The following is a 16,044-nucleotide window of genomic DNA, read 5'->3' as shown; positions in this document are numbered from 1 at the left end:
ATCCTGATAAATTTTATAATATATAAATATGTTATTTTAATAAAAAATTATGTAATTGATTAAAAAACATTTTTTATTTTCGTTAAAAAATTATGTGTTCCATAATAAGAAATTAAGAACTGAAAGACATTTTTTTATTTTTTGGTATATATCCTGTGAAATACACGTTTTTTGTTCATGTAACATATTACTATTAATAAATGCTTCTTCGTAATTCGTTGAACTCAAGAGTCAATCAATCAAACTAATAAACTATTCTGAAACAACATTTTACTACAAGGAGAATGCTATATATTTATAATTTACGACTCTTGAAACAGGGAAAGAACACTAATAAGCAAGGAATCTTCTACTTCTAGCTAGATTCATGGTACATATATGATATATATAAACATATAAATAATAACGATAGAAACAAACAGACATTACTGTTAAGGAAAACATACTGCAGAGACCTATGGCTAGAAATGTTGTGCCTTATACACTAATGATATTGATGATAATTGGAGTAATTATTTGTTCTTTTATTCCTGATTTCTTTGATGCTATTATTTATCAACAACCACCACTTGTTCGCCGGCGACGAACTTGGACTCCAACTTATCATGATGTGTCTGATTTGAATGCGTGTATCAATAAATGCAACGAAACCCATAAGAAATTTCAGGTGAGGAAAACATACTGCATTGACAAATGCAAAGTACTAAAACAGTGTGTTGATAATTGCAAGATGCTCTTTAAGGGTCACAAACAAAAGTTGGATTCATGCAAGAAAGGTTGCAGATAATGGTAATAAGTATACATATTGTTGTGAAATATAGATACAGGGAGAATGTGTAAAATATCATGTAGTGAATTTCTTTTTCTTTTCGTTTTTTTTTCCTTTGTTTTGTCTTCACTCTATATCCTATGTAGCTATTAAATATGTATGTGAGTGGGAATTATGTCTTAATGGTTTGCCAATTTTGCAGTAAATCGTTCTAGGTTGTTGACATTCATGTTTGGACGTAAATCATTGTAGAATTTATGTTCGGAATTACAGTGATTTACAACCGACTTTGGATGTTTAATATCCTATCACTACGAGAAGTTTTATAATAAAGGTTTTAAAAAACTCCTTCAAATTAGTTAAGAAAACGGCAAATTTTAATCTCAAATAACAGGAGTTACAAAATTCCCAAAATTAAAATTTTATTACTTCAAAATTCTTCACCAATTTTACTCTTCTTTTTTATTTTTACATACCGTCTATTCTCATTTCTGCAAAACTGCAAAATCGTTCTCGTCATTTTTTCCAGCCTTATTTTCCCTCTCTTCTTTTCCGTCACAATCTATTCTTGATCTCAATTTCCATCCTCGTTGATCTAGTCTTTGCTCTGTGTCAGTTTCTCTAGTCTCTACCCTCAATCTCCAGCCTCAACATCCCCGACTCCAGTCTTGCTACCTCTTCCTTGCTGGCCCGTCGCGTCCTCTCGTCTTTTCTTTGTTGGTCTTTGGCTTCCTTATCACCTCCTCCTCGTCTGTTTCTGTCTATGATCAACAGATCTCAGTTTCAGATAGAGATACTTTAGGTAATAATATTTATTTTGGGTTCTTGATTTATGATTTTGGTTTAAAAAAATAAACATGTAACAATAATAAAAAAATAAAATTTTTATCTTAAAAATTCTGTAAATACAATAAACATGTAATATTAATAGAAATAATCAAAACATGTTAAATACTAAATACATTAAAAACTAAACACATTAAAATTCAAACATATTAAAAGGCATATATATTTTTAAAATTTTTATTTTTATTCAATTAATATATGGTCGGATTTATGGGTTGTTTGGATTCCGCACCCAAAACTGTTACCCAAACCAATTGCTAGAGAGAGAGAGAGAGAGAGAGAGAGTTGGACCCGATTACCCGTTGGTTCCAGAAACAATTTAATTGGTTTGGTTTGGGTTCGGATGGATAATCGGGTACCCGCGACCCATGCTCACCCCTACGCACCTACAATTTATATATAATTTAAGAGAAAGTCTAAGGGGTCAGTATTTTTATTGAAATCTGGCCAGCACTTAATCATTAAAAGAAAAATACGTAATTCTATACCATTAGATGTCATCTCACACCAATAAAAATATTGATGATGGATAATTGATGACTACACATCACAAATTTTGCTGACTCCTAGCACTTCTAATAATTTAATTGTTAAAAAAGTTATTTTAGCACGATTTACATAGTAATAATATAAAAAATTAAAAGATATATGTGTAATTATTTTTCATTAAGAAAAATCTAGTAACGAGGTGTTTTTAATTTTATTTTAGTAAAAATCCCTAATATTTATTTGCTAAAGTGTTGTAAATGATGAAGCTCAAATAATTCCTCCAATAAATATGGAAGAAAATCTAGGCACTTTGATAAGAGTAGAATGTAATTGATTCTCAGTTGATTTGTGTGTTTAATGTTTGGCTAAATTAGTGTGTTAATCTATAGAAAAAAGTTTTACATCCATGTAAAAATTATATGGATGGTATTTATGTAACTTTCACTCCACGCCCTCAAACTCCTGTTTGTTTTATACGTGCCACTTATAATCTATATAACGAATCCTTATTTTTCTCTTTCAACGTTTCTCAACGTAAAGCTTCTCATACAACGTAAATCTTTTTGTTCTTCTTCTTCTTCTTCTTCTTCTTCTTCTTCTTTAACCTAATTAAATTCGTTGTTCTCTTTTTTCGCGTTTTTCTTCTCTGCATTATGGATCTGGATTGATTCAACGCAATTAGCTTTGTCGTTCATCTTCTTTTTGTTTTCTTCTTTGATCTGTATTTTTCGGTTGAAACAATGAATGAATCAACTTCAAATCAGTTGAATGACTGCGATTTGGATAATTCTTCTGAAACGCATCAATTTAATGAGGTTTGGATTATTGAATTCTGAATCGAATTTAATGGAATGAAATTGCTAATTTTATTTGAAGTGAATTGAATAGACTGAGGTGATCTACATCTGAATTGATTCATATCAATTGATAATATGTAACTGTGAGTAATTGTGAGTATCATTAACTGTGAGTAACTCTGAGTAAATTTGAGTAACTTTTTGGTTCGGTAAGTACTAAAGAGGTGGTTCATCACTTTCATATTTTTGGTTCGGTACGTAGAAAGCAGTCTAACAAAAATTAGACCAACATGTTTTGTTTTCTTCCCTAAGCACTATATAATTGTTTCACCTTAATTAAGATTTTTGTTCACCGTAATTAAGATTTCGGTTCACCATGCAGACCAGCTGTGTTGTGGACGAAAAATTTGTCCCAAAGGTGGGAATGATTTCAAGACCCTAGAAGAAGTTAGAAAGTTCTACAAATATTATTCCAAACTTGGTGGTTTTTCCACCAAAATAAGGAACACGACTCGGGATGGAGACAAGATTAAGAATGCTCTAGAGAGGGGAGGTGGAAGTCAAAGATATCTCCAACTTTGAAGACAAACCCTTCAGCTAGGTTATTTGTCCGGGCAGAATTTACGTACACATAATGAAGGATGTTGGTCTTCGGACAATTTCCAAAGTTGTTTTGAATCACTCACATTCTTGTTGTCCAGACTAGGCTGAGATGCTCAAACAACACAGGGAGCTTAGCATGTTCGTGCGTCGCACTATTGAAACCCACGAGGAAGCAGGAATCAGACCAAGCAAAACCTACCAATCATTTGTGGCAGCAGCTGGCAGTCACCGTGAACTAGGTTTTATAGAAAAAGACGTAAGAAATTATATCACAAGGGAAGTACGGAATATTTCAGAAAAAGATGATGCCAAAAAATTTGGGAAGTACCTAATAAGAATGAAAGAAAAGAACCAGAATTTCTTCTTTGAGCTCAACCTTGAAGGCGATCACTGCATTAAACATGCATTCTGGGCGGATGCAAGAAACAGGGCTGCATTTGATTATTTTGGAGACGTGGTTTCATTTGACACCACCTATAACACAAACAGGTATTCGGTTCATTCAAACATTTTTTTATGTTCAGTGAGTGTATATATTTCAGTTCACCAACTTGTGGTTGTTATTTATGCAAGTACAATTTGGTTTTAGGTTCTTTTGTTGGCGTGAATCACCACGGCTAGTCGACACTTTTTGGATGCGCGCTGATGAAAAATGAGGACATTCAATCATTCAAATAGCTATTTGAGTGTTGGCTACGTTGCATGGGAGGGAAGGCATCAAAAGGTATTCTTACCGATCAATGCGCATCGATTCAAAGGGCAATTGAGCTATGCATGCCAACAACAATTCACCGCTGGTGTATTTGGCACATCATGAAGAAAATCCCAAGCAAACTAAATGGCTACAAGGGACACATTGATATTGAACAAGAGATGAGCCATATTTTTGGAACTCGTACACAAAAGACAATTTTGACAGAAACTGGAACAATTTCCTTATCTCAGAAGCAACAAGTGGCTTTCAGGTAATTGAGATTTCAATTCGAATAATTTTTATGCTTATATATTTTTTTTCCAAAAGCATGCACTGTTTTCGGTTCACCACAACTTATAAATTTGGTTCGGTTTGTAGAGCTGTACGAGGATTGGCATATATGGATTTTGGCTTACTTGGATCACCACTTTTGAGTCAGGATGAGAAGCACACAAATGATCTAGAGCATGCATTCATTTTTCAACAAGTTTATGACACATAATAGCTCCTTGAGACAATTCATGAAGCAATACGACAATTGCCTCGCAAGCAGAGAACAAGCAGAGAGAGAATTTGATACTGCAGATTTTCACAATGTGATACCGTGCGCAACAAAATCAGCAATAGAGGCACAATTTTAGCGTGTATATACCCATGAGAAGTTTAGGGAAGTTCAAGCTCAATTTAGAGGTAAAGTGAATTGTATCACAAGATCAATGCATTCCACCCTAGGTTTTACAATATATGAAGTCATAGAGCAGGTTTCTAACTCCACATTCAATAAGTTTGTCGTCACTTATGATGCAGTATCATGAGATATAAAGTGCCATTGCTTGCTGTTTGAGTCTAGGGGCATATTGTGCCGCCATTCCCTAAGCGTTCTAAGCTTTGAGCGAGTGGATAACGTGGCACCGAAATACATAATGGAACGCTGGAGTAAGAACATACAAAGGAGGCAGACACACATCAAGAGCAGCCAAGATGAACCTGTACTGGAGCCAAGAAGTAAGAGATTTGACGAATTGGTGTTTCGGTCACACAATATATGTGAATTTGCATCCGAGTCTAAAGAGTTGACCGGAATTTTGCGCCAAGCATTTGACAAGGTCATGGCGGAGATGGAAGAATATCAAGAGAAAAGGAAAAGAAAAAGTTTGTTAACCCACGAAGAAGCGACATTAAGTAATGTGAATGATCTTCAAAGCCCACCATGTATCAAAACAAGAGGTCGGCCCAAGTACAGACTTGGATCAAACCTGGAAAAAAAGATCTCAAATTCCATGAAGAAAAAGAAAAAGATAGCTCCAAGCGAGATAAAATTGACTTGCTTTTGATTAGTTAAAAATTCAATTGTTCAATTTCCTAATATACAGTTAATTATGTCTTTTGTAGTTGAACCTTTTACACTCCGGATCATCGATTCAGTCAAGCTCCACTCTTTACAATACACCAGATATGAATTATCCAAGACAACATTTTACAAGTTTTAGTTTTTATTAATGCAAATTTTTGTTCACCTATGAGCAAATTTTGGTTCACCATGTTATAGCAGGTTTAATTTCTAAATGTTGATAGTCTTTAATGAATAGTCACTTTTTTTGTGAAATTCTACATTGATATACGTAATTTTTCGATTTGTCTAGTGTATTAACATCTAAGTTGAATAATAAGAATTTGTTTTTTGGTTCATGGTTCAGAGGTCAGAGTTCTAATAGTAGCATTCTTTTAAAATTAGATATGTGTTATGTTGAGATATGCATTTTTATGGTTCACCAGTTGCATTAATTTCGGTTCATTGTGTTTTTGAAGTTTAGGGTTTCGGATTTAGGATTTAGGTTTTAGGGATTTAGGGATTTAGGGTTTATGGATTCAGGGTTCAGTGTTCAACGTTTTGGTTTTAGTGTTTAGGTTTAGGGTTTAGGGATCAGTGTTTAGGGATTCAGTGTGTTTCTACCTTTTGGTTTGCCCAGTATAGTAATTTCGGTTTATTGTGTTCTTTTGGAGTTCATAATGTATTGGTAATCACCCTGATTTCTTTCACTGTGAACCTGCAACAAAACAGCAACCAGGCAGTTCCAACAGGTATATAACAAGACAATGAGTAATCCATCTTGAATTAGTATATACATTAACATTAGATCCATACATTAATATTAACATTTACATTAATGTTGACATATATACATTCAAAAGAAGCAGTGTCTACTTTTTTAAACAAGTAGAACAAAATATTGTTAATTAGAACCATTCAAACTGCACTGGTTTTGAGATTCACTTGATGTTTCTGAATCCGTTGAAACATTTTTTTCTTTTTTCATGAGCCTCTTTTGTCTTATTCTTTCTGCCAGCGTTATATTTCGATTCTGATTTGGATTCTGAAAAAGATTCTTCTTCTAAAGAAGAATCCATAACAACAACCTTCTTTTCTTCTTTCTCCCTTTTTCTTTTCTCTTTCCCCTTTATTTGCTTTATATACAGAAGTCCCTAAAACACAAAATTATTTAGTTAGCAGAGTATTTGAAACGAGAAAATACAGAAATAATCAGGTGAATCAAAATGACCACAAACACTCAACCGAATTCAATTCATGTGATGAATAATACATGATAAACATTCAATTATTAAGAAAAATATTTCTGTATGCACATATTACCATTGTGTCTGTTGCTTCCTTAGAAATCCTATCATGTATCATCTTCTTTGTCCAATAGGCCACCCACAGTGTTGGGGGAGCATTAAGTCCATCCAAGTGAGGGAACTTGGTTTTATGGAAGTAAATCAGCATTAAAACAAAAACACAGCCCTCAACGGACTGTTTCTTCCCCTTTCTCTTGTTTTTGATTCCCTTTCCCAAGAAGCTAAGCACATGACATGCCCAATTCCACTGTCGGATGTTGTCCACACAAAAGATAGGCAGCTTTTGGATCACGGAGGCTAAGCTTACCGTCATCCGCAGCAAGAAGCACTTCTGTATGAAGACGACAAAAGTCCTGCAGAATTTTTGCCGGTTCTCCTCCTCTTCAACACTCATATTTAGGACAGACTTTGTCAAAGTCGCCAACGTAACACATTTGAGGCTGTGAAATATTGACTTGTTTTTTCATTCAGTTTGCGATAGTCAACCTTTTTAGGAACACGATCCCCTACAATATTTTAATAGCAACAAATGAGCAAAAAAGGTTTAGTTTAATTTTTTACATACCAATGAACCAAAATTAAAGGTAGAAATAAACCAAATTTAAAGGGAGCAATGAACTGAAATTTAAATAAGCAATGAACCGAAAATAAGCAAGAAGTGGAAAGTGTATTACCATCGTGGCTTATCCCCACTTCCCAGCGCAGCTGCTACTTTGGCAGGTGTTATGTATATTTTTTTCATGGAGAGTTTTCAGACAACCATGATACTCATCATAGCAATCAATCAATTCTCTTAAGAGGGCGTGAGATACCTTTATTTCTGGGACATGTGCCAGGGCACCAAATCCCATTTCTTCAACTATAGCTTTCTTTTCCTCACTCATATTCTTGAACACTGTTGCTAAATGATTGTATTTCTCCATGCAAAAGAAGTACCGAACAGAGTAACAACCAATTTTAAAGCCCTAGTTACACGATGCACTGAACTGAATGAAAATAACAACAAATTTCATTCAAGATTGATTACTCCTTGTCTTGTTATATACCTGTTGGAACTGCCTTGCTGCTATTTTGTTGCAGGTTCACAGTGAAAGAAATCAGGGTGATTACCATTACATTATGAACTCCAAAAGAACACAGTGAACCTGAATTACTACACTGGGCAAACCAAAAAGTAGAAACACACTAAATCCCTAAACACTGATCCCTAAACCCTAAACCTAAACACTAAAACCAGAACCCTGAACACTGAACTCTGAACCCATAAACCCTAAATCCCTAAAACCTAAACCCTAAACCCTAAACCCCAAAAACACAATGAACCGAAATTAATGCAACTGGTGAACCAAAAAAGTGCATATCTCAACATAACACAGATCTAATTTTAAAAGAATGCTACTATCAGAACTCTAACCTTTGAACCATGAACCAAAAAACAAATTCTTATTATTCAAATTAGATATTAATACACTAGACGAATCGAAAAACTGCATATATCAATATAGAATTTCACAAAAAAAAGTGGCTATTCAGTAAAGACTATCAACATTCATAAATTAAACCTGTTATAACATGGTGAACCGAAATTTTCTCATAGGTGAACAAAAATTTACATTAATAAAAACTAAAACTTGTAAAATCCTGTCTTGAATAATTCATATATGGTGTATTGTAAAGAGTGGAGCTTGACTGAATCGATGATTCGGAGTGTAAAAGGTTCAACTACAAAAGACATAATTAATTGTATATTAGGAAATTGAACAATTGAATTTTTAACTAATTAAAAGCAAGTCAATTTTACCTCGCTTGGAGCTGTCTTTTTTTTTCTTCATGGCATTTGAGATCTTTTTTTCCAGGTTTGATCCAAGTCTGTTCTTGGGCCGACCTCTTGTTTTGATACGTGGTGGGCTTTGAAGATCATTCACATTGCTTAATGTCGCTTCTCCGTGAGTTAACAAACTTTTTCCTTTCCTTCTCTCTTGATATTCTTCCATCTCCGCCATGACCTTGTCAAATGCTCAGTGCAAAATTCCGGTCAAATCTTCAGACTCGGATGTAAATTCACATATATTGTGTGACCGAAACACCAATCCATCAAATCTCTTACTTCTTGGCTCCAGTACAGGTTCATCTTGGCTGCTCTTGATGTGTGTATGTCTCCTCTTTATGTTCTTGCTCCAGCGTTCCAATATGTATTTTGGTGCCACGTTATCCACTCGCTCAAAGATTAGAATGCTTAGGGAATGGCGGCACAATATGCCCCTAGACTCAAACAGCAAACAATGACACTTTACATCTCGTGATACTGCGTCATAGATGACGACAAACTTGTTGAATGTAGAGTTAGAAACCTGCTCTATGACTTCATATATTATGAAACCTATGGTTGAATGCATTGATCTTGTGATACAATTCACTTTACCTCTAAATTGAGCTTGAACTTCTCTAAACTTCTCATGGGTATATACATGCTGAAACTGTGCCTCCATTGCTGATTTTGTTGCACACGGTATCACAGTGTGAAAATCTGCAGCATCGAATTCTCTTTCTGCTTGGAAAGCAATTGTCATATTGCTTCACGAATTGTCTCAAGGAGCTATTCTATGTGATGAACTTGTTGAAAAAAGAATGCATACTCTCGCTCCTTTTTGTGCTTCTCATCCCGACGCAAAAGTGGTGATCCAAGTAAACCGGAATCTATATATGCTGATCTTCGTACAGCTCTGCAAACCGAACCGAATTTATAAGTTGTGGTGAACCGAAAACAGTGCATGCTTTTGGGAAAAAAATATATAAGCATAAAAATGATTCGAATTGAAATCTCAATTACCTGAAAGCCACTTGTTGCCTTCGAGACCATACTTTGTGAGGAAATCGTTCCAGTTTCTGTCAAAATCGTCTTTTGTGTACGAGTTCCAAACAACATGGCTCATCTCTTATTCAGTATCAAGGTGTCCCTTGTAGCCGTTTAGTTTACTTGGGATCTTCTTTATGATGTGCTAGATACACCAACGGTGAATTATTGTTGGCATGCATAGCTCAATTGCCCTTTGAATCGATGTGCATTTATCGATAAAAATACCTTTTGGTTCCTTCCCTCCCATGCAACGTAGCCAATACTCAAATAGCCATTTGAATGATTGAATGTCCTCATTTTCATCAGTGCGTATCCAAAAAGTGTCGACTGGCCGTGGTGATTCACGCCAACAAAAGAATCTAAAACCAAATTGTACCTACATAAATAACAAGCACAAGTTGGTGAACCGAAATATATATACACTCACTGAACATCAAAAAATTGTTTGAATGAACCGAATACCTGTTTGTGTTATAGGTGGTGTCAAATGAAACCACGTTCTCCAAAATAATCAAATGCAGCCATGTTTCTTGCATCAGCCTAGAATGCATGTTTAATGCAGTGATCGCCTTCAAGGTTGAGCTCAAAGAAAAAATTTTGTTTCTTTTCTTTCATTCTTACTAAGTACTTCCCAAATTCTTTGGCATCGTCTTTTTCTAAAATATTCCGTACTTTCCTTGTGATATAATTCCTTATGTCTTTTTCTATAAAACCTAGTTCATGGCTGCTGCCACAAATGATTGGTAGGTTTTGCTCGGTCTGATTCCATCTTCCTCGTGGATTTCAATGGTGCGACGCACGAACATGCTAAGCTCCCTGTGTTATTTGAGTATCTCAGCCTGGTCTGGACAACAAGGATGTGAGTGATTTAAAACAATTTTAAAATTGTCCAAAGACCAACATCCTTCATTATGTGTACGTAAATTCTGGCCGGACAATTTAACCCAGCTGAAGGGTTTGTCTTCAAAGTTGGAGATATCTTTGATTTTCACCTCCCCTCTCTAGAGCATACAATTAGTTGATTCTTAATCTTGTCTCTATCCCGAGTCGTATTCCTTATTTTGGTGGAAAAACCATCAAGCTTGGAATAATATTTGTAGAACTTTCTAACTTCTTCTAGGGTCTTGAAAATCATTCCCACCTTTGGGACAAATTTTTCGTCCATAACACAGCTGGTCTGCATGGTGAACCGAAATCTTAATTAAGGTGAAACAATTATATAGTGCTTAGGAAAGAAAACAAAACATGTTGGTCTAATTTTTGTTAGACTGCTTTCTACGTACTGAACCGAAAATATGAAAGTGATGAACCACCTTTTTAGTACTTACCGAACCGAAATGTTACTCAAATTTACTCAGAGTTACTCACAGTTAATGACACTCACAATTACTCAAAGTTACATATTATCAATTTATTTGAATTCGATTTAGATGTAGATCACCTCAGTCCATTCAATTCACTTCAAATAAAATTAGCAATTTCATTCCATTAAATTCGATTCAGAATTCAATAATCCAAACGTCATCAAATTGATGCATTTCAGAAGAATCATCCAAATCGCAGCCATTCAACTGATTTGAAGTTGATTCATTCATTGTTTCAACTGAAAAATACAGATCGAAGAAGAAAATGAAGAAGATAAACAACGAAGCTAATTACATTGAATCAATCCAGATCCATAATGCAGAGAAGAAAAACGTGAAAGAGGAGAATAACGAATTTAATTAGGTTAATGAATAAAAAGGAGAATAGGAAGAAGAAGAAGAACGTGAAGAAGAACGCGAAAGAGGTTTACGTTGTATGAGAAGCTTTACGTTAAGAAACGTTGAAAAAAAAATAAAGATTCGTTAGATAAGTTATAAGTGGCGCATATAAAACAAACAGGGACGTGGGGGCATGGAGTGAAAGATACATGGATATCATCCATGTAATTTTTACATGGATGTAGAGTTTTTTTCTATTTTTTAATCTTAAATTTTTTAAAAAATAGACTCAATGTTATTCCTCTTAAATATGAGAATTTTTAGATTTCATTTCAAAAGGAGATAGACACTGCAAAATAAAGATAAAAAAATTGACACTAAATTAAATTTATGTATTATGTTTGATAAAAAATATACATAATTAAATTATGTCTTAATATTTTATTTGGTTTAAGATAAATATAATTAAAATATTTTGAATTATTATAAGAAAATATTATTAAAATTTCAGTTTTTATCTTTAAAAATTTTAGTCTACTGTATTTTTTTAAAATATTAAAAAAATTAAAAATTTATATTTCAAGACTAAAATTTTAATTACAATTTTTAACTACTAAATATAATACCAAATTTTAATTTCAGACTTTAAAAATAAACACTACCTTAACGTTCTTAGTAAATAGTAACATACAAGTAACAATGATATTAGTTAAGCATACGTTGTTAGTTCAATTATTATCAACCTAATTATTATTATTTTTATTTTAAATTAATAAAATAATTATTTTATCCTATTGAATAATAATTTTATTAAAATAATTATTTTATTATTCTAAATAATTATTTTAATAATTATTTTTAATTATCCTATTATTTATTTTATTAATTATTTTATTGATTATTCAAAATAATTATTCTATTAATTAAACTATTGATAATTATTCAATAGAATTATTTTGAATAATTATTAATAAAAACTATTGATAGAATTATTATTTAAAAATTATTGAATAATTATTAATAAAAACTACTGATGCAGAACGAGGTGAGAGGAGGTTTCTTTTATAATGCAAGATCAGAGAAGTTTGCTGAAACCTTGGCTGAATGTAATTTGTTTGATATGGGGGTTATTGGGAGAAATTTTACTTGGTTTCGAAAGGTAAAAGGTGCGCTGCAGGTAGCAAAAAAAATTGGATAGAGCGGTGATCAATCAAGAGTGGCGCCTTTTATTCCCGGAGGCATATAATGAGGTGTTAGCGCGTCTTCATTCTGATCATTGCCCCTTTCTCATTAGATGCAAGAAGGAGGGGACTGCTAAGAAAGGTAACCGTCCTTTTCGATTCCAGGCTGTTTGATTAACCCACCCCCTCTTTCGGGATGTTGTTCATACAGCTTGGAGTAAAGGAGCCCCAGATGTTATTAAGAGTTTGCTTGAAGTCCAAAAGGATGCGCTTAATTTCAATAAAGAGATTTTTGAAAATGTGTTTGTTAAAAAGCGGGAGCTTGAAAGACAACTAAATGATATTCAAGTGTCTCTGGAAAGATGGAAAGACCCGGAGCAGCGGATTAAAGAGCAAGGTTTGCATGAGGAGCTGAACTCTATCCTCCTCCAAGAAGAGCTAATGTGGTACCGAAAATCTAGAGAAAAGTGGATTAGATGTGGAGACCGAAATACTAAATTTTTTCATCTTCAAACAATAATCAGGCGAAAAAGGAACAAGATTCATGAATTGTTTCTTGAAGATGGCACTTGGTCTTCTGAGGGCGACGGTTTTGGAATCGGAAACAAATTCTTTCTTTCAAAAACTTTTCTCTACAAGGGAGGCAGTTAATTTGGATGCCATGGGGGAATTCCCTTGTCCTTCTCTTAGTAGAGAGGCCTGCTAAAAGCTTGTTGAACCAGTAGCTCTGGAAGAGGTGAAAAGAGCTGTGTTCGGCATGAATTCTTTCAAGGCTCCGGGTCCAGATGGATTTCAAGCTCTCTTTTATAAAGAATTTTGGGAATCTCTTAGCAGTGATGTGTAAGGCTTAGTGAAGAAAGCCTTTACAGGTGAGAACATCAGTGCGGCTGTGTTTGACACATTCATTGTTCTGATCCCCAAAGTTGAAGCTCCGTCTTACCTGAAAGATTTTCGTCCTATTAGTTTATGTAATGTGATTTACAAAATTATTACAAAAGTCCTTGTTAATAGGTTTCGTCCTTTCCTTTCTGAGATCATTGGACCGCTTCAGGGTGGTTTTATTCCAGGGAGAGGAACAACGGAGAATATAATAATTGCGCAAGAAATAATGCATTTCATGAGGAAAACCAAGTCGAAGAAGAGTTCTATGGCATTTAAGATTGATCTTGAAAAAGCCTATGACAGAGTAGACTGGAGATTCCTTGAAACTTCCTTGATCAAATTTGGTTTTCATGTGGCTACTATTAATCTTATCATGGCTTGTGTGACTTTGTCCTCTTTGTCTATTCTGTGGAATGGTAATAGGCTTCAAAGCTTTAAACCCATGAGGGGCTGAGACAGGGGGATCCCATGTCCCCTTACCTTTTTGTGCTCTGTATGGAGAATCTTTCTTGTCTTATATCGCATAAAGTCTCTCAAGGATCCTGGATCCCCATATCTGTTTCTAGACATGGCCCAAAAATCTCTCACTTGATGTTTGCTGATGATCTCTTACTATTCTGTAAAGCAACAAAAACTCAGGTGATAGAGGTTATGAAGACACTGGATATGTTTACTCAAGCGTCGGGACTAAAGGTGAATATCCATAAATCTAAGGCTCAATGTTCTAAGAATGTTTCAGCGAGAAGAAAAGAGGTGCTTTCAAGGATCTCTAGTATCCGATTTTGTCAAGATCTGGGAAGATATTTGGGAGTTAATATTGGTCATGATAGGGCTTCTAGGAAGATGGCGCAGGAGGTCATTGACAAGATACAGAGAAAACTTGCTAGTTGGAAGGGGTGCTTGCTTAACAAGGCAGGCAGACTTTGTCTTGTGAATGCGGTGATGGCTTCTATTCCGATTTACAATATGCAAGTTTCCCTTCTTCCGAAGTATGCGTGCGACAAGATTGATTCTTTGATGCGTCAGTTCTTATGGAAAGGTCAAGCGAATGGGAGAGGGTTGCCGTTGGTCAAGTGGGACATTGCTATAACTTCTAAGAAGGCAGGTGGATTGGGTGTTAGAGATACTCTCTGTGCGAACATGGCTCTACTTGGCAAGTTGGTTTGGGATTGTCTGAATAATAAGAACAAGTTGTGGGTGCAGGTTCTAACTCACAAATACCTCCAGAACTCCAAGGACTTGGGCAACAGTCATTGTCACAATGCCTCAACTACTTGGAGGAATATTCTAAAGGCTTATGATATCTTAAAAGAAGGATTTCGATGGAATGTGGGAAATATGCAACAATCGATTTGGTATGATGAGTGGAGTCCTCTTGGCAAACTTTGTGAGCTTACGTCTTATGTTCACATATCTGAAACAAATTTTCTCTTGCTGATTTGTGGAGCAATGGTACTTGGGAGGGGGATAAGCTTGTAACGCCAATTTCTCATGAGGTCAAACAGTTTCTCTACAGTCTTGGGCCTCCTTTAATGTCAGAATCGGAGCCCGGATGGATTTGGTAGCCCGCATCACTAAAAGCCTATAGCTCTCGAGAAGGTTATCGTTGGCTCCTGACAAAGAAAGTGAATTCAATCGAAAATAGCAACTGTGGATAGATTTGGCGCCTTAATTTGCCAGAGAAGATAAAGATGATGATGTGGTTGGGTCTACAAAATGCGCTTCCGACAAATGCCTTCCGGTTCAAGCGTCATTTAACTGATTCGGACAGATGTTCGAGATGCAATGTAGATCTGGAAACAATGGAGCATTGTCTTAGGGATTGTGAGAAATCAAGATGCATTTGGCAAATGTTGGATCCTTTGCTTATTGATTCATTTGAGAATTTTGGATTCGGAAGGTCATGCCGGGCAATGAGGCAATTGTAGGGGCGGGTCTTTGGTGGGTGTGGAGGCATCGTTGCAATGATATTTTCAATAATGGAGATCAGTGGTCAAACTATAAGGTTGTTGCTATGACTCGGATTACTGCTAATGATTTAAGAAAGTCTGCCAGTACCAAGAGTATAACTTTCAAGGATCGAAGGAGGTGGAAACCTCCAACAGGTGACACTTTTAAAGTTAATTGTGATGCGAGTCTGTTTTCTGATTGGAACCTAACATGAATTGGTTGTGTTATTAGAGATTCTAATGGGCGTTGGATTTCGGGTTGTTCTAGTAGCTATCCTCCAGGGCCTATCGTCAGATGTGAGCTTTTTGCTGTTTGGAGGGGTTTGATTTTAGCTTGGGATTATAGCTTGAGAGATATTGTGTGCGAAACAGATTCTCTTGACATTTTGCACATTTTAAAAAATCCGACAAATGGGCTAAATTGTGATGTGGTTGATATTCTTCAGAAGATACAGGAGCTTCTATCAAGACCTTGGGTTGTGGATTTTGAATGGATTACCCGTGATGCTAACGCTGTGGCAGATTGGCTGGCGAGATATGCGGTCAAGACCAATCCAACTCATGTTATTTGGTCGAAACCTTGTGATGAGTTTCAGCATCTTATGCTTGTTGATTTAGGATAATTTCTTTTTTTCTT

At 35.2% G+C, this 16,044-nt stretch overlaps 1 protein-coding gene across 1 annotated transcript; it reads right to left on the bottom strand.

The window, feature by feature from the left end:
- Window positions 1-8,853: 8,853 nt before the first annotated feature.
- Window positions 8,854-9,768, bottom strand: LOC107471128 (protein FAR1-RELATED SEQUENCE 6-like). Its single transcript, XM_016090570.1, has 2 exons — window positions 9,666-9,768; window positions 8,854-9,383 (listed from the first exon to the last, which is right to left on the bottom strand). Exons 1-2 carry the CDS (start codon window positions 9,766-9,768, stop codon window positions 8,854-8,856), a joined length of 633 nt encoding a protein of 210 aa, XP_015946056.1.
- Window positions 9,769-16,044: the final 6,276 nt, after the last annotated feature.

This window comes from Arachis duranensis, chromosome 10 (assembly GCF_000817695.3).
Source record: "Arachis duranensis cultivar V14167 chromosome 10, aradu.V14167.gnm2.J7QH, whole genome shotgun sequence".
NCBI classification, from domain to species: Eukaryota; Viridiplantae; Streptophyta; class Magnoliopsida; order Fabales; family Fabaceae; genus Arachis; species Arachis duranensis.
Note: the sequence above shows the minus strand (reverse complement) of the source record. Positions and strands in the feature narration are given on the sequence as shown.